This window comes from Myxocyprinus asiaticus, chromosome 14 (genome assembly GCF_019703515.2).
Source record: "Myxocyprinus asiaticus isolate MX2 ecotype Aquarium Trade chromosome 14, UBuf_Myxa_2, whole genome shotgun sequence".
In the NCBI taxonomy this organism is placed as follows: Eukaryota; Metazoa; Chordata; class Actinopteri; order Cypriniformes; family Catostomidae; genus Myxocyprinus; species Myxocyprinus asiaticus.
Genome location: NC_059357.1, coordinates 24,551,268 through 24,571,279, shown reverse-complemented (window position 1 = coordinate 24,571,279; position 20,012 = coordinate 24,551,268). Strand labels below are relative to the sequence as shown.

General features: G+C 35.1%; 1 protein-coding gene and 1 long non-coding RNA gene across 4 annotated transcripts; one reads left to right on the top strand and one right to left on the bottom strand.

Moving 5' to 3' along the window:
- The first annotated feature begins 1,816 nt into the window (after positions 1-1,816).
- Positions 1,817-14,081, top strand: LOC127451333 (uncharacterized). Of its 3 annotated transcripts, none has more exons than XR_007899092.1 (3): positions 1,817-2,563; positions 4,203-4,282; positions 11,567-14,081. It is a non-coding gene; the product is annotated as an uncharacterized LOC127451333 (long non-coding RNA). The 3 variants fall into 3 exon arrangements; XR_007899090.1 differs by lacking the exon at positions 1,817-2,563 and adding an exon at positions 2,581-3,426; XR_007899091.1 differs by lacking the exon at positions 1,817-2,563 and adding an exon at positions 2,581-3,426 and having other exon boundaries at positions 11,542-14,081.
- LOC127451332 (homeobox protein Dlx4a) lies at positions 4,266-18,259 on the bottom strand. The gene is made up of 3 exons (XM_051715926.1): positions 16,991-18,259; positions 15,522-15,715; positions 4,266-7,848 (listed from the first exon to the last, which is right to left on the bottom strand). The coding sequence occupies exons 1-3, from the start codon at positions 17,292-17,294 to the stop codon at positions 7,594-7,596; spliced, it is 753 nt and encodes a 250-aa protein (XP_051571886.1). The 5' UTR covers positions 17,295-18,259; the 3' UTR covers positions 4,266-7,593.
- Between the last annotated feature and the right edge of the window lie 1,753 nt (positions 18,260-20,012).

The following is a 20,012-nucleotide window of genomic DNA, read 5'->3' as shown; positions in this document are numbered from 1 at the left end:
TCCATGTGGAGGGAAGGGTTGCTCATTAAATTAAGTAATATGGGTATGGGAGGGAGATTATATAATTGGATACTAGACTTTTTATCAGACAGGAAAATTAAAGTCAAGGTTGGGGAGGAAGTGTTAAATTAAGATAAAAATTAAGAGAACCAATAAAGAAAATGGGAAAATTGTCATATAAATGGGGGTTTAAGCTGTCAGTGAGTAAGTCCTGCTATATGATATTTACAAATAAGCAAAAGATTGATGTTGAGAAGTTGACACTATATGGGAAGCCAATGGAGAATGTGTCTAAGTTTAAGTACTTAGGACTATGGCTAGATGATAAATAAACATGGAAAGTGCATATTAAACAAATAGAATCAAAATGCAAGAAAGTAATAAATTTACTAAGAGCATTGGCTGGATATGATTGGGGGGCTGATAAGCAGTCACTAATTGATATATACAGAGCTATTATGAGATCAACAATTGATTATGGATGTATAGTCTATGGAGCAGCAGCTAAGACAATACTCCTAAATATAGACAGATTACAGTATAGAGCTCTACGGCTCTGTATTGGAGCCATAAAGTCAACCCCCATTAATGCTGTTCTAATAGAAGCAGGTGAAATACTATTGGAGCTCAGGAGAGAAAAATTATCACTTACATACTGGATTAGGTTAAAAGGATGTGGAGAGGAAAACCCCACAAAAATAACAATTCAGAACTGTTGGGAATTTGACAAATTTAAGAGAAGTGGATTTGGATGGACATCGAAAGGAAGAGCTAGGGAATATGGCTTGGAGTCTATAGAGTTCCCTAGGACTTCCCCAATTAGTAATATTCCACCATGGCTTTATCCAGCAACAGAAGTAGATATTAATATATTAGAGAAGAAAAGAGAATGACAGAGGAATGAAGTGGTTACAAAGCAAGTTTATATGTAAGAAATAAGTATTTCAACTACCTTAAAATTTACACAGATGGGTTAAAGAATAAGCAAGGGGGTGTGGGAATCGGTGTATACATTTCTGAGTTTAAAATAACTATAGCTAAAAGACTTTCTGATTATATATCAGTGTACACAGCAGAATTAGTGGCAATTATAATAGGGTTACAGTGGGTTGAAGAGGTTAAACCAGACATAGTGGTAATATGCTCTGATTCAATCACTGTTTTGGGAAGCATCCAATCGAGGAAAAGTGATAACGATCTTATCATAGAACTATTTAAAAAAAAAAAAAAAAAAAAACATTAGGATCCACAGAGATGGTATTGATGTGCAGTTTTGTTGGTTGCCAGTTCATGAGGGTCTGAAAAGAAATGAGGGAGCTGACTTGCTTGCAAAAAAAGCTTTACAAAAGGAAATTGCAATATCAATTACATTAGGAAAAGGAGAAGGAAAAGCCCTGATTAAGAATAAAGGTATGGCGATTTGGCAGGAAAAGTGGTATGAAGATCTGAAAGGAAGGAGATATTATAAAATTCAAAAATCAGTTAAAATAAAGGTATATAAAGAAAAGAACAGAAGAGAGGAAATAACAATAACAAGACTCAGACTAGATCACTCGGGATTAAATAGTACGTTGGCTGTTCTAGGGAAAAGAAATAGTAATAAGTGTGCTAACTGTGGAGATAAAGAAAATGTAGATCATGTCATCATGCATTGTTCCATATATGAATCTGACAGAAGAAACTTACATGACAAAGTAAGAGAAACAGGACGGGCGTGGGATCTAAAAGGGGTATTGGGAACAGAAGGGGAGAAAGAAGGGGTAAGAGAGATCAGGAGGGCACTTTTTACCTTTTTAAAATGCACTAGATTGAATAATAGAATATGAGCGAAGTGACATGGTGATACACACTCTTGTACAGTAGGTGGCGGTATGCACCTTTAAAAGTTGTTTGCGATCCGCCAAAAAACGAAGAGGAGAAGAAGGTGCTGTTAGTGATTTTTTTATGAAATGTTATGCAGAAAATGTTCCTTCTCTCTGAAATATATCTCATCGGTCTCTGTGACCGCACCAGACTGTGTAAACAGCGAACAAAGATGTGATTGCGGGCCGCAAATTTCCCTCCATGTATCAAATAATTGTCAACTGAGGGCGCTATTTTGCTCATGTTGTGCTTGTCGGTCTCAACGGTATCTTTGGAGGGCGGTGTTTTTGAAAGAGGGGCATGTATAATTCAACGGCTCAGCCTCGTGGAAGTTTCAGAATGACTCATATCGCTTAATGCACCAGCTGTTTGTATCACTCCTCTGACTTTCCAAATAGTGGTGGGGATTTAAATGAATTGATTTCACTGATTCGTTTAGACAATAGTATCAATAGCAGATTACATATTTACGACAGCAGATGGCAACAAATTAACGTTTTTTATGATATGACTGAATCCTTGAAGCATTAATTTATTATAAAACACTGAGTCGTTCCAGAGATTATTTAGCAGAGACGGGCCACTTCTGTTCAAATGAATGGGACAAATTGGAACGCCCAATGGCAGCCAATGGGACAAATTGGAACGCCCAACGGCAGCCAATGGTCAACGGATGTAGAAAGGAAGTCCCGCCGTACAGGTAAAAGAGCCAATCATCTTTTAGATACAGACATTGGCTGTCAATCAACTCGACAGTTGTTTTTTTAGCGTTAGGCCATCTGAGGTAAAGAAACACAATTTATGATACTAGTGTTGTCAGATTTTACTGCTGATTTGAAATATGTTCTTTGATCGTAATCTTGACCAACCATGTAGGAGATTTCGGTCTTTTCCCATTCAAGTAGATAGGAGCTGCACTGGCATGACTGGAAATAGCCTCCCGAGAGTGTTCCAAAGATGGCCGACGGTGGCCTTACTTGCTTGAAAGACTTTGGTCGTTCTCATTCACGAAAAAACGGAAGTCAACGAGAACGATTCATTACACCACTTATTCGAAACAAAATAATGTTGTAGCAGAGACAGTCACTTGTATTAAAATGAATGGGAGAAATTTGAACTCCCAACAGTCAGTGGATGTAGAAAAAGGTAAAGAGCCAGCCACCTTTTAAATACACATCGCCTGTCAATCAACTCGAGAACGCGCATGCGCATTAGCTATACAAGCCGGGAAAATTCCATTTTTAGCAAAATCTGAGGTAACAGAAGCACAATTTTTGATACCAGTGTCATCAGATTTTACTGCTGATTTGAGATATGGTCTTTGATCGTAATCTTAACCAAACATTTTGGAGATTTCAGTCTTTCCCCATTCAAGTAGATAGGAGCTGCATTTGTATGTCGCTTGTTTACATACAAAAATTGCTGCCCGAGATCATTTCAAAGATGGCCGCCAGTGTCTTGCTAGAAAGACTTTGGCTGTTCCTGATGCTTTGGCCACTTTAGGAACTATTTTCACTAGCGGATAAGAAATGCTTTATCTAACTGGCCAATTTGGTCTGAAATGTAAGTTACTAAATATTATTTACTTGATTGTTGAACTGTTGTTTGCTGTATAAAATCATGCAGTTGAAACAGTGTGATAATGCGTAATTCACACAGACATTTATTTGATTAGAACTGACTTTTTTTTATTTTTATAAAATGTGACAGAATTGTATTTTTATTTATTTATTTTTTGTTCTAATTATGGAAAGGCAGGTTTTGGTAGTTTAATGAAAGAACATGAATTTGTCGTAATGTTGGTGAACCACATGCAAGTTAGCAGGCAGCAGCTTATTAGTGGGTCACTGAATCATTAAGACGATTCATTATTACTGTTGAAGATCTAGCTATGAAGAACCACTGCCACTGAGAGAAAAAGATATGCTTTAGAAATCAGAAAGCAAAGTAAAGCAGGAGAGATGTAAATTATACAATAATATTCAATAATGAGATCATTTAAACTAAGAACAAATAACAATACTATTTAACTGAGACCCTTCCCACCTTTAATTGACAAGGCACTTGCAATGAAATTAGAAGCCTCTTCAAAAATTACACTGACGTCAGAATGGTCAGTGCTGGTATTCCATGATAGATGATCTCTGTTCCTGCATAGCACTCTGCATCTGTCTTCACAGGCATGTCTGACTGGCCCTCTGCAGCATTCAGGATGTGCGTCACTCCCAGTTGTTGCAAACGTGTTACATTTGTGGCCACAGACCTGTTAAAATACAGGTGTAATGCAGCAGCTTTATCTATCTTTTCTCTCATTTTTGTTCATGCTCTTTTTCTTTTAGACTTTTTCCTCACTCTCTCACTAAGTGTGTGAATGTTTGTCAAGTTCCAGGCATGAGAGGGCATTCGCCCATGGACTGAGGTAAACATAGACTATGTTTATTTAAAGGCTTGCTCTTGGGGGTTTGCAACAGGATACATCTCTGCACTGTCTTGTCAGTTTTATAATGCTGAACTTATGTAATTTAATGAAATGTAATTCAGATCACGTTTGTTGAGTACTGCTGGTGTCTTTCTCGTTATTAATGGTAAGAAAATAAAACAAACCAAATCTGGAAGCTGTGTGAAGACTTACTCTTTTCCTAGGACTATCCCGGGAAAGACTTCATTGCAATTTTTGGAGGGCATGCAGAAGTCGACTTAATCCTTTCCTAGGACTCTCCCAGGAAAGACTTCATTACAATTTTTGGAGGGCATGCAGAAGTCTCCGTTTTCATCTGTCAACAGATCATTGAACTGAAGATAAATTTCCTTTCAAGAAGAAAATGATGTTCCTCAGGCGTTGTGGCCTATGTGTTCTGTCAGTGAATTGCATTCTTTTTTGGAATCTTTTCTTTAATCCAGGTCTATCCTCATTGATTCAAATAATGGTCCGGCGTTTTCAGTGCAGTTGTCTTTGTCCAGCTCAACACTATATCAATTCTGTTCACTTTAATATGTTACTAGTTTTTGTTTGTTAGGTTAGTTTTAGAGAGCGTTAACTACAGCCAGAAGCTTCCACCCTCATTTTGTGTGATCAAACCACTAGATGGCATCAGACTTCATATGATGGAATATAAAAGACCACACGTAAAATAAACGGTATATAATTTCTTTTTTTGTCCTAAGTTGGATCACAGTTATTTAAATAAACCTCATTATCATTCAGAATATCAATGGACAAATGAGCATAATTTAATAAGCATAATTATATTAGTAGTAGTATTAGAAGGCTAGTAGTAGAAGTAGTAGGGTACAATGGGGCTAAAGGCACACCTTCAGGAAAATATACATTTTTCTGGTCACAAAATGTATCAAGATAGAAAGAAAAAAAAAAGATTTATTTTTATTGAATATTGACGTAGCAACATAATTTGTATGAAAACAAAATAACACAAGGTTGTTTTGATTAAAAAAAAAAAACAGGTTTTAAAAAAAGGTGGTGAGGGAGCCTTTTACCTTAGGCTGACACTTTTGGGGTAAAAGAGGGTTTATAGTGATAAAGATATTGGGGCAATAGTTGTAGTGCAAAATTTGATAATTAATGCAAATCATTTTGAGACAGCAAGATGCTTTTTTTTTTAGCAAAATATTTTACAGTTATGTAATTGATAATATTTAGAATAGCCACTTTAGAAAAGGGTTAACCATTTCTGTTAATTTCACACAACACATTTGGCATTTTATAACATCAAAGTATTCTATAAACAAATGAATCTCCACTGTGATTAGATCAGTCAATGTGAGCCCACTTTGAACATTCTTCATAACAAATCTATTTGACCCAAACTTAAGAAAAACAATGTGTTTTATAGGGGCCTTTAGCCCCTGCAATAGGGGGCTTTCTTTTTTAGTTATTTTTATTTTATTTATTTTTTTAAATACACTAAATACTATCCTTTCATTTATTGGAGAGTTATTGAAAAACTTCGATTTAATCACCTTGAACAAAACTGAAAATGGTAAATAAGTATTTTGTCAAGAAATGTATAAATGCATGGATTTTCATTAGCTACATAATTTTGCAGCATTTTAAAAATGATAAAATATTAGGCTTAAATTAAATTGCCTCAAAATCAAACTTTAGACATCTCATGGATCCAGAATATTTTGCAGTGCATAGTGACAAAAAGGTGTTTAGGAATATGCTGTGGTAGTTTTTGTTGCTATTTAGTTAGTGTTTTGGGAGAAAATAAAGTCTACTGTGCCTTTTACCCCGGGGGGCCTTTAGCCCTTTTGTACCCTATGTGTAGTAGTAATAGCATGCTCTTATAGTCATATATGTAATGAACATATACTATTATATATACTTTATTAAATAAAACTAGTAATTAGACACATTTTTCTAATATTAAATGTCCAATTATTGAGAGTAAAATAGTCAACACAAAGTTATCTATTAATAAATAAGAGTCATAAGAAGTTGAGAATGAAATCAGGTTCCTGCTTGTATGTGTAGAACTTTTCTTCACACATGTAACAGATACAGAAAACCAAGGTGGTGGAAAAGGCCGAACTGTTAAATCGGCCAATAGTTTAAACAAAAAAACAAAAAAAATCTTAGACTTTCCAGACTGTTACGGGTACAGACCTCGAGGCTAAAAGAGTCCAAAATAAATAAAATCCCAGATGCAGTTTATTAGTCAACCAAAATCCCAATAATAACCAGAAAAAAGTGAAAAATTGGTGCATACCACCCGAAACACAACATGACTGTTACTTTGCCATGACGGAAGACTTGGCTCTGTTAAAATGCTCTAAATTTAAATATTTACCAAATTAATATTTTTATAGCCTATATATTCACCAGATGAAGGATTTATATATGTATATATATTTCACTAGATTAGTTTTTATATTATTATTATGCCTGTTATCCACAAGATATGAAGTTGGAGACATTGATGTAGTATGTGCTGATGGAGCACATTTCCATATAGTAAAATTTTTCTTTTTATGCCCTCACTTTAATTTAGAACACTTGATTACCTAATATAAAAAATATGGATGAATATTGTCAATGATGAAAGATTTAGATACAGCAAATCCTTATGTGATTGATTTTATTTCACTTCTAGAGATCGCTGTTATACAGTAGAGCCAAGCCTTTCTAACTGTAGACTCCTCCAGCACTGGCCACAGAGGAACACGGAGGAACGGGAAAACTATTGGCATCGTTTTTTGCCGATAACCGATAATTCCAAAAAGCAACTATCGGCACGATTTATCAGTAAAACCGTTATATCAGTCTACCTCCTAATTGAAAACATTGTTTCTTAAGACTGTTGTTTTAACGGAGGAAAAATAATATGCAATAGACAGATAAACAGTCAAGATGAATGAAAATTGTGAAGCAGCTGAAGTTCCAGGCTTTGCAATATTTGTAGATGGTACAACCAGACAAACAAGAGGCAACAAGACAATGCATTTTATTCAAATTCCTGGAGCGTACAAAATTCAAGTTCAGAGAGAGCAGTCAGGCTGTTACTGCCAGTCTTTAAAAAAACAAAAAAAACCACCCCATAAATCCGTAAGCAAAAAAACTTTGTAAACCACGTACATCTGTATGAAGAGGAGGAACTTGAGGAAAGCTTGACTGTAAGTAAACAGTGCTGAAAGGTGTGATCTGAAACAGAGTGTACTGATAAGAATCAGTAGTGGGGAATTGGACTGTAGATTGTCCTAAAAATCCAGTCACATCATCTGAGCTCTTGGCATTTGGTCTTGATGATGACCAGGGTACCAGTGTCCAAAAGAGTTCATATATCCTGCAGAATGGATGGGAGCACCCTTGGTTGACATGGAAACGTCCCACAGGGGTGGCATTCCTGGTGAACATGGCGGCCCAGAGACTGGAGCTGCTTGAAGGTGTTCTCCCTCTGGTCCGCTTGAGCCATGCTTCATTATCTTTTTGAATTTGGAACGTTTGTTCTGGAACCATATCTTTACCTGCAACAAGGGATTAGCAATTCTTAAAATGCATGTCTTTCATCTCTATTCAAACTATGATTTTATTGTAAAAAATATTTATGTATTTTCAATAATTATTGCATTTATTAAAAAAAAACAACAAAAAAAACATTTTGAACAAGTACATTTGATTACCCCAATAAATGTATGTACAACTGATGTCCATGTTCTCTAGTGTTACAGAGGTGCACTGTGAAAAGTGGTAAGCTACAACTGTTACCAGAATGAGTTATTTCAATCTGTTCTAACCCTTAAAATTAGTTTTGTTGCTGTCAACTATTGTGTTCATGTTGATTCAGTGATATTAAATTATATTTTTGGCTTGAAGCAAACCAGTTAATGTAAATGTTACCACATTTTTAGGCTAACTTTCTTTCAGTGTAGGTTATAACAACATCAATCTTTGTACTTGACAGTAATTTATACAGATTTGGGGATGCATCGTAGATTTCTAAACTATGTAAATTTTGTAATGGGTAAAAATTACAAAGTTTAAGACACAGAGCAAAATAGGCTTTGTGTTTGCTATGTATTCTGCTCACTCAAAAAAAAAAAAAAAAACTTTGGCTGACCTTGATTCAATCATGGACAGTGGTTCCACGTGCTTGAAATTAGTTTTCTGAATTCAAAATTACTACCGCATGTAATCTCAACACATGCTTTGTGCAGAAAGAACCTAGTTGCATTGGGTAATCCCAACAAAATTAGACATGTCAATGTAACTCAAAATAAATCTCTTTTATTATTTGATGTACTAACTAGTGACCGTATATGGCCCTGTTTCCACATGGTATCAAGATGCGTTTCAGGTGATCGGATCACATGTGGTCAGCCCTAAATACAGGTCTAAACGGGTTGTAAAATGTTTTGTGATTGGATCACAAAAACCACATATGTGGTTAAATGTGGTTAAAAACGCATGTGTCCACATCACATTTGAGGTGTAAATGCTAATCTGTCCTATATGCGTCCCTGCAGCAGGGAAGCTCCACCCCTCTCCTGTCAATCAACTGCTGCGCTAAAACAAGAGTTTAAACTTTGCAGGTTATGAGCAGCTTTAAAAGGAAATAACCATCTGATCGGAACATTTTAAAAAGCGGATACATAAACAATCACGAGAGCTTCATGGAGCTTCTTTAGTGTGTCTGATATCAACACAGATGAGAAGCATGAACACCTGAAGCTCCTTAAATACAGATAATCCACTAAAATAACAGATAATTCTGCTAGACATGTTGCGTTTGTGCTTAGATTAAATTTCAACCGCATCTGGGAGAAACAGCGTGCTGTTTTTTTTTTTTTTTTTTTAACACTTTCTTTGTCTTTTCTGACTTTGTTGTGCTTTATTATCATGCAGTAACACAGTAACATAGTGACTGATGTATGTCGTCATGAAACAGAGACCCTCCCCTCCAAATCCGAACACAAATGGTCACAGGAGATGCATTTAAGTGACCAGGTGTAAACAGTGATGCGTCTCACCTGACCACATGGGGTCGGATTACCCAGGACACATCTTAATACCAGGTAGAAACGGCCAATTTTAACATGCTAAATACACTACAGAATATAATTTAGTAACTGGTTAGCACAGCAATTGCTCAACAAAGCAAGCAATCAATTTGATTATTAGCTGAAACTTCACTCTTCACCATAATGGTAACGCCCAAAACTCCAACATAACAGAAACTCTTCTAAATCCCAACATAACATAACAATACATTAAAACATATATTCATCTTGCACAAAAACATAAAATAACACTTAATTTTAACATTTACTCTCTTTATGGAGTCTCATGCGAAGCATGCTGGGAAATGGAAATCACCTGCCCAGTTTCATCAATGCTACATTAACACCACAAAAAGTGTTCATGTAGTCCCAACTCAAATGGATTAAGTAAACTTCCATTTTACAAATATAAATGAATAGAATGCAATGAAATGGGGTTTTTATAAAATTTTCTAGAATTGTGTTGCTTTAGTTTGTGTGTGTGTGTGTGTGTGTGTGTGTGTGTGTGTATATTCGTATTCATTTTTACAATATCAATACAATGGCAGATTTTATTCTTATGTTTTCATACCCACACAGTGAACATGAGCTCTTTGTTATTGCAGAATTTTTTGTTAAAAAAACTGAATCAGCAAAAGACCACATGCACAAGTGAGAATTTCTGCCAGTGGTTTTACAGCATGAAATTCTGTGGTACAACAAGGCTTTTGCCAACACAGGCTTGCTGCAAGTGAGGGGGAAAGCCTGACAGTTCATTGGATGCAAAAAAAAATTCCAAATTTGAATGCTCTTACTTGAGATCAGTCCAACATTTTATGAACTCTTCCCAGCACAAACTGCTGTGCATGCATTTTCAAAGATATGTGATGTAAACAAGTCTTGATATTACCAACGTATTTAATGTCTTAATGATGTGACCAGTAAGGAGAAAATTCATGCTAATTTTGAATTTACAATGGATCTTAAAAGACTGACACCCACAGAGCTGTTAAATCTCCTGTAATGAAACATAATTACATTGATGTTTTTCACAAGACTGTTTGATTGGTGGAAAGTCCAATTATCCTTTAAATGTTCAGTCTGCACACTGACACCCAAAATAATTACTTTAATGTAGGAATTTGCAATAGTTATTTTTTTCTTTTGATAATACTGTTACCGCATTCTCATCAGAACACCTCTGTATTGTGGTGAGGCCTCGTATTCTTGTGCTTTTTTTTTTTTATCACTAAAACTATTTCTGTGTGTATTATTATCAGACAATGGATGGAACAAGCTGTCTAGGCTAAAAGACAAGGTCCCAGAGGCAACATTCAAAAGTTTAAAACATTAATATGATTTATTTGACTTGTGTCGTATTTAAATTGAACAAATGAGCCGCAATTACTGCTGTGGATTTCTTTATTGTGCAACTATTAAGAGTAGCCTGACCACACACAATTACATAACTGTATATCCTCACGTTTTGATGTCTGTTCATCTGAAAATATTTGAGCCTGTCCGACAAACCAGATAATCATTAATTGTAAATGCTCTCAGGAGAAGACAACAATGAATCAAATTTATGGTTCACTTTCAAACAGAATAGTACATTTACAATGTACTTTGGGAGGTTTCATTTAATTTATTTACACAAAATAATTTTATTCTAATTATTGTGTTATGACATTAAGAGCAATAGGAAATAATGATATGAAGTTTAGGACAAGATCTAAAAATATATATATATATCAATGTTTGTGTGTAGTATTGTTTTATTTTGAATATTGCTTCCATTTCTGTACACTTAATGTGTTTGTTATAGGCCTACTTTATTATGAGGGATAAATGGCATCCCATTCATGATTCTTCGATTAGGGGAACTTTTTTGTCCATTTTGGATCTTAGGATTTGGATTTTTACATAATGATCTGAGGGTAACAAATTTGAAGAAGTTCATATTTTTAAGATTTTAAGAAGGCAAAAGTGCCCTTATTTGAAGAATTGCCTATTTATTATTCACTAGAAAATTCATGATATAGAGAACTTGTGTGGTAGGTGCATGGATTTGAATTTTTCTAGAGCCTTTAGTGTACCCTTTCATTTTGGTTTTTGAAATGTATAGTGAAATCAAGTAAATGGGGCCATTTAAGCTTGGTGAAGTGGATTTTAATTATTTAGATTGTGTGTTTTTGTGTTGCTTCAGGGGGTGTGTCACTGTACAGACAAATCTCACTGGAACATCCATGATAAGAGGTCAAATTTTTTTGTCTGCTAAAATTGGTCTATACTTTTTGAATTTCCGAACTACAGTTGTGCACATGCACACCTTAGTGTGACACTAAAACAGCATTCTTTCACTTTGAATGGGTATGACATGTAAGGCACAGCGCATATGATTTTCTCTACAAACCTCTAAAAATGAGATGCTAAAATATAATTTGACTCTCGATGGATGTACTGTCATGTTGTCTTCTACAGCGAAGAATTTCTACAGCGTTATATTTGATAGCAATCTGTCCTTTGAAAACCACATTTCCAATGTTTGTAAAACAGCATTCTTCCATCTCAGAAATATTGCTAAGTTATGATACATGCTCTCTGTTTCTAATGCCGAAAAACTAATTTATGTGTTTATGACCTCAAGACTAGATTATTGTAATGCATTACTGGGAGGATGTACTGCAGGTTCCATAAATGAACTTCAGTTAGTTCAAAATGCACCAGCTAGACTGCTGACTAAACAAAAAATATGATCATATCAGCCCAATCTTAGCATCGCTACAATGGCTATCTGCACAATTTCATATTCATTTTAAAATAATCCTAACTACTTACAAAGCTGTAAATGGTATAGCTCCACAATACTTATGTGACCTTCTATCACGCTATATTCATCACGTTCACTAAAATCGCAAAATTCTGGCCTGTTAATAATACCTAGAATATCAAAATCCACAAAAGGAGGTAGACCCTTTTCCTATTTGGCACCTAAACTATGGAATAGTCTTCCGAAGATGGTTCGGGACTCAGACACACTGGAACCGGAAATGGAAACACTTCTCATACTCTATAATCATGTTTTAAAGTGAATGGCATCTATGCTAATATTATTCTATTTGTTTCCCTGTCTTAACCTCGGGATACATATCCTGAGGTTACCAGAGCCTGCCAGATCCAGCTCTGGTCCTGCATGATGTCCGACTCCAGTCCTGCATGATGTCCGACTCCGGTCCTGCCTGATGTTCGACTCCTACTACTACATGTTGCTGAGTGATGACAACTAACTGCAGCCTGTGCCAGCCAGATATCACTTCAGTCTACTACAATGGACTTCACAGAGGATGAACTGATGCCAGCACTAACCATCAGACATGGGATACTTCACTGGACACTGCCTGAAACTTGAACTTAAAATGGACTCCAAAGGAAATTAATCTGCCACAAGCTTACAGTCAAACTGCAGTGCAACTTACTGACCTCTGCCTGCATCACCTTGGTAAAAGGATTGACTACACTCTTAAAATGGAATATGTGGATAATAAATTGATTGCAGCCTTCATCAGCAAAATAACAATAGACAATGCATCTGTTTGCACTTCTGCAGGTAATTAAGAATGTAAGTTCTATGACTTTAGTCATTAATCTTACAGTTAATACAATATCTTTTTGTTTAAACATTGGCCCCCAACATTTACTTGGTTTACTAATTTTAAATCTTGATTTATAAAACACATAAATAACTAATATTGGCATTATATTAATGCTGTTTAGCCAGAGGGGAACTGGCCATCACAGTTAGCATGGTTTCCCCCAAGGTTATTTTTTTCCTTTAACCTACATCTTATGGAGTTTTGTGTTCCTTGCCACAGTCTCCTTAAGCTTGCTCACTGGGGGTCTAAATATAAATATAATTATTTTCTATTATTTATTTTAAGGCACAATTTACAATCATGTCTTTTTTTTTTCCTTTTTTTTTTTTTTTAATCCGCACTATTATGACTTGAATACATTACTATAATACAGGTTTTTCTGTTGAAGCATAATTTTCTGTAAAGCTGCTTTGAAATTATGTGTGTTGTGAAATGACTTTCTGAAACTTGGTTAATTCATTTGGTGCGTAAATCTAGCAATTTACAGCGTAAATCTAGCAATTTTTTTATATTGTTATATTACTCTTGCATTCCTTTAAAAAAATATATATATATATATATATATATAATATACATATATATATATATAGCACTGTTGCAAGGTTGCTGTTAAGGGAGTCACAGTACATTTCTCTCTATTTTTTCCTCTTTTGGAAAGGTGTGGAAATGTAATAGTGGAGTTTTTCTGTTGCTGTTGGATAAAATGAGAATGCAAAAATAATATTCGCTCTGATCTTATTCACCACTATAAAAGTTTACCCCGCAATAGTTCACTTTCGAGTTACAAACCCCGAAAATTTGAAAAGGTTCATTGGAGGAAGAGGATGAGGAAGAAGATCGAGTTGGAAGGCATCCTTAAACACCCAGTCGCTCTTTTTTTATTTATAGCCTATATATATATAGTATTTGTTTGTTTGATTGTGAAACAAAGTGTGAAAGCTATTGCAGGGTATCATTATTCTTGTGGAAGTATCAATGTTAGGGATAGCCTATATAACACCTCGACTGCAATTATTTATTATTTATGCTTATCAATTTATCAAATTTTTGACTGTTACGACTTTTACTTCCTCTAGATAGTCAAGTTTGATCGTCTTTTCGGCGCTCCGCCAAGGCCGGCAAAAGCTCGCAAGGAGCCCCGGTTGGGCCGATCGGAGGACCTCACTAAACCATCCAATCGGTAGTAGCGACGGGACGGGCTTAATCAACGCCAGTTCATAACAAATTTACTGAAGTAAAAAACTTGTTTAATTATTACAAATTTTAAGTACCAAAAAAGTATTATCAAACTGTGTCCAGCATTTTGTGTAACCCTGTTGCTGCATTTTATTTATTTATTTATTTTTTTTTTGCCACATTACAAAAAAAAAATTAACATTCCATATAATTATTACATAATATGGGAGCTTTCTATAGCATGGCGGGAAGACAAAATAATCTCATTCCATTTTCTAAATTTTTACACATATATCAGTACTGACAGTATACAGTCAAGCACAACCATTTCTGTTAACAAATTCAATGAAAAAAAAAATGATCAAACAAATAATATTCTTCATTTTATGGAAAATATAAGTTCATCAGTCATAATAAACCAACATTTGGTCCCTTACTGAGATTGCTTTATTTATGCTAAATCTGCAACCATGTTACCTATTATGCCATCTATTTTATTTTTATTTTTGTATATGTTCAATTTTGTGTATTTAATTTTGATGTTCATTTTATTTTAATTGCTAATAACTAAAACACACAAAGAAGAGTTTTAAAATGTACACAGATATGTTCCAAATTTTGGTAACCGGGTTAAAAAAAGATGTAAACCTAATAGTTTGATCATGAGGTGAAGCACCAACCCCCACACCTTGGAAAGTGGATATCGTGGCAATTTTAGCAACCCTTAGAGGCTACGCTTTTTATTCTGGGATATAGCATAGTGTATATTGGCTTTGCAACAATCCAAATGGATCAATATCGTTTGTTTTGTATCCCCTTTTCTGTGATGAACTGAAAGAAAGATCTGTTTAAATTACAGGCGAAGAACTTACTTGTGGTCCGAGGCTCTCATTGATTTGTCTGATGCGTAATACCTAAGTTCTATTTTCTCTAGTCATTCGGGAAGCCGTTTAAGGACTATGTGTTCATATGTTTACAATGACTTTTTGTCATTTATTTGCTTGTTTATTTTACCTGAACGCAGTGTTGTTAGGCAGATATCTGTCACTCAGGTCTTGGGCGTTAACAGATATTTTTGCTACAGATTTTCAACATAGAATGATAGAAGAGACCTAACTCAGCACATAAGCATTTTGGAAGATTAAGCATTAGAACGGATCGTGCTGCTCTAAATTATAATATGACATTGTTGAAGGTGTTCTGATTGAAGACGTTTTTTTTCTTCTTCTTCTTCTTCACTTTGAGAACGTCCTCAAGACACTCGGCATAGCGTTAAGACTGAGATATTTGCCATGCATCTTTAGTTTAATCTCATCTTTTAGACCTACATACCTGTGTCTGTGTCAGACCCAGTTTGGCAGCCAGGTCAGCGCGTTCAGGGAGCGCGAGGTATTGGGTCTGCTGGAAGCGCTGGTTGAGCGCCTGCAGCTGGAAGCTCGAGTAGATGGTTCGAGGTTTGCGAATCTTCTTCCCCTTTCCGTTCAGGCGTATTTCTCCACTTTCGATGGAACTTTGCTTCTCGGAATCTTGAGTGAGAAGATTCGACTTGTCATTTAAAAAAAGCTATAATCATCATAGTAGTGGTAAGAAATGCGAAATAAATTATAAACAAACAAACAAAAGAAAAAATGCATATAGTCTATTGTGTCAGATGAAAAAGGTTTGTAAAACCCACACAAAGAGAAACTGCATTATGTGTTTTTGACAAACTGAAAAAATAAATTCAGCTTTTGCGTAAATAAAAGGGTGTGCTGATAGTTTATTAACTAGGATCAGCAAGTTAGATTGTTGTCCTTTTTACAAACTGAAATACATAGACCTGAAACAGGAGTTAAAGTTTAAGTTGTTTGATGAAACAAATGCATAATGCAGTGAAGTTATAGCAAAATATAAGCTGAATAAAAACAAACAGGCTAATAAAATGTATCTGTTTGTTCCAGAAGAAGTCCAGTATTCACGTTTGCATTGACAGCAGGCTTTGATCATTAAAGTGTAACACATTTTTTTTTTCATTGTAATAATCGTTGATGTATCGAAAGAGGGGTTCTAAAGACAGAAAACCTGAGTCAACCTGTGTGCGTGCGTGTTAAGGAAGCGGGCAATCACTTGCTGTGCTAATTGGAGTCATTATACTATAGGCCTATTAATCCATACAGTAAAGCTTACTAATAGGCTATAGACAAATTACTGGCATTTCGAGATTATAATCGTAAATCTGAAGCAAAACCACAAATCCACCACCCCTTTTTTTTTTTTTTTTTTTTTTTTTGTTGGATAAAAAACACTAGCTCGTGGCAATATAGAGGCTTGTAGGAATTTGCCCACTTAATAAAGTAGCCTAATCTTTTTTAAATCAGTTCATATATATACTACCAAATTAATTTGAGAGTCCAGCTGTGATTAAATGATTTAACGGGTAATTAATCTACTCTTCCTTTTACTCTCCTTCTTTTTCTTGAAATAAAACACTTCGGATTTGTTTTAATTTGTTGCACTCAATCAACGCCCGTTTTATATTTGTTCAAATCTAAGAACTTTGATCAACTCAACATTGGGCATATCAAAGTTTGGACGCGTTTTTGTTTAGAATCTAAATTAAAACACCAGTCCAAAGGGCAATTATCATAAATGTGCAGTCTAAATAATACAGTATTGTTATCTTTAGAAATCAGTTTCTGCTCTCTGTATGTAGCCAATCAGCATTTCCTCTAAACCAGTAGCCTAACTTTGGTACAACACCAGATTACTTCGTAAATCACTTTTTGAACCATGAAGGAAAGGAAAAAGAAAACACATTTTACCTGCTCCCTCTACTCTTGATTGACCAACTGCACTGTTGTGTTGATAAGGTAGGTAAGCTCCGGGGTGGTGATGGGCGCTGGGATAGTGGTAACTGAGCGGACGGCCGTACGAAGCAGCGCCAGATGAGAAGGCCGTATCGTACTGCGGATGTGCGCCTTGATGCAAACCGTGCACTGGATAGTGCGCGTGGGACACACCGGGTGAATGCTGCTGGTGAGACTGGTAGCCGTGACTGAACTCCAGAAATGCCGATTTTGAGGGGTCTGAAGCCACCAAACTTTCAGACAGTGAAGTCATAGTCATTTTTTAGAGTTATGTCCATTAGACCGATGCACCATAAAAGCACCGTCTATTAAAAAGAGCTGTGTGATTTCCATCCCTTAGATTCATGTCGTCGAATTCCCAAATTCCATGAAAACGCGAATCGGTTCGTGAGTTTGCTTTCGTAGCATGGAGTCTGTGAAGTTAATCTCAACAGTCTCATCACATACTAGAGTTAAATTCCAGCAGTGAGAGCGCGCTCTCTTATTGGCTGCGTAGCGCTATCTACGTCGTGTCTTCGGAGGCAGTGACGTCACCAGTGTAATACCGCCATCACAATTCTGAAGTTTGCAGCAATATTAAAGTTCGGGTTTAAAACCAAACGATTGTTTCTTTGGCGGTCTAAAATATTTCGGTTTAGCAACAAATAAATTGAAATTAGAATATTTATTTTCAAAGACTAAACTCAGAACTATATATTAATAAATATTAAATAAAACGTTACTAAGGAAAATAATAAAACAAAATAAAGTAAAACTTATGCATTTCAAACAAAGATCCTGATAAAGTGTTCCATTATTTATCATCATAAATAAATATAAATAAATTATTATTTTCAAGCATAATAAAGGCTAGATAACATAATAATAATAATAATAATAATAATAATAATATTATTACATGGGATGTAAATAATAATAAACGAATAAGTCTAGTTTTATTTCTGTTGAAATGTAAGTCCGTCATATTTTTATCTTGGTATGAGGTGCAAGGTAAAGAGCCTCTATTGATACACTGATGTTTTGTTTGACGGACACGTGTTATGAAACCAAAATAGTGACGTGTCTAGAAATTCACAAATTATAGGTACTTTCATCTCGTACCAAAATCCCTCAACACAGGTAGGCTACAACTAACCGTCAGGACACGCCCAGCCTCAATGCCTCTATCAAAGCCTGCCAGTTTACTGCACGCACTTGCCAGTTGACGGAGTAAGACTGAAACCTGGCATTTAAAAAAGACACCACTGTATTTATAGTTGTTTTTATTATTTTTTATTTTTTTTTTTTTTTGAGAATTTCTGGCTATTATTCATCCTCTAAGAAATGTTCTTATTTATCTAAATTATGACATTCAGACAGATGCTCTGTTGTTGTATTATCATGTATATTTTCATTTATAATTTAAAATAACTTCAGGTTTTTAACACCAAACATCTAAACCTTTAGGATTTTCCATACACTGTAAAAAAAACAAAAAAAAAAACATCCTGTTAAATTTACGGTAAAAAACTGTCCGCTGTGGTTGCCAGAATTTCACTGTAAAAATTACGGTAACCACGCTTCAGGCTTTATGGGATGTAATTTTGATGCCTGTATATTTTACGGTGCATTACTGTTTATATTATTAAATGATATAAACTTAACACTTCAACCTTCTAAAACTGTAAAAATCTGGTTTTCACTTTAAAACGTTTTGTTACTTACCGTAGTATTCACAGAAAGTTCATCAGTAGACGCCCTTCCTGGAACAGACTAATAACCATGTACAGACAGTGCTCAGTGTCATTCACACAAACACTAAACACTATCAGAGTGACACATGTGAGATTAAAATAATGCAATAATCATTAACTAAACTGCATCAAATATAACACAGAACACTCTAGATAACTGATATTAAAAATAAGAAGAAACACAACTATTCCCATAAAATATAATGAAATGTGATGGGTAACGCAGGGAATTTTGGGAACACCCGATTATTATTATTATTATTTTTTTTACACAGTAATTTTAACAATAATTTACCGTAAAAAGTACATGTACTCTCTTGTTAAATATAATATAATTTTTTACCGTTAATTATACGGTAAAATCATACTTTTTACATGTAAAAAAAAATAAATTTTTACAAAATTGTTACATGTATTGTCTTTTTAAATATATTATCATTTTTTTTTACCATTTATTTTAAGGTTACTACCCATTTACCAATAAACGTTATTTTTTTTTTACAGTAGCATTTTTGTAGTCTAAAATTTCGGACATTTTTTTTTTACAGTTTTTTAGGATGCATTTGTAGACCTACAGCGTGTTAAAACAGAAAATCCAGGATTGAGAAAAGCACTCAAGGGAGAGGAGAGGAAACAGAGGGAGGCAATGATGGATAGAGTAAGATGATAAACAATGATAAACAAATATAATTGGATTGACCAGGCCAGAGTAACAGAAAGAGAGCACACACTGATAGCAGCAGAGACACAGAAAAAAACAGAAATGTAGACTTGATCCCAGTCTGTAATTACATGTACATTATAGAGCAGAACAAGGCAAGCCCGTGAAGTCATAACACAAGATAAATCCTCGCGTTGGTTTTCATTCACACTGGGGGAAGTGAGGTTAATAACAATACATCTCATCTCAGGCCAGACTAGCTGGCGTCGTCACATTGTGTGTGTCTCTTCCTGGGTGCATGCATGTATATTTGTGCACTCCGTTTCCAGGATACTGTGCATTTTGTAGGCGTTTGTCACCCCTGATTTGAGGGCATGTGATAATGTTATGGCACGTGTTTCACTGGATTCTGCTGTGCTAAGGCTGAAGACCAGTAGGCTACTGACAAATGAGCATGATATTCTGTTGCTGATGAACTTGAGTAAAGAATAAACATGTCACTATAATTGGAACAAAAAGTGAAAGATAAGGAAACTTTCACAAATAAACATATACAAACTCTGAAAACAGTTTGCTCTTGAAA

Excerpts from the sequence above, each read along its gene's own strand:
- LOC127451332 (XM_051715926.1), bottom strand. The coding sequence starts at position 17,294 with ATGACTATGACTTCACTGTCTGAAAGTTTGGTGGCTTCAGACCCCTCA. Across the intron at positions 15,716-16,990 it reads ATCAAGAGTAGAGGGAGCAG|ATTCCGAGAAGCAAAGTTCC; the intron begins GTAAAATGTGTT and ends TTCTCACTCAAG. Across the intron at positions 7,849-15,521 it reads TGGGTCTGACACAGACACAG|GTAAAGATATGGTTCCAGAA; the intron begins GTATGTAGGTCT and ends CCCTTGTTGCAG.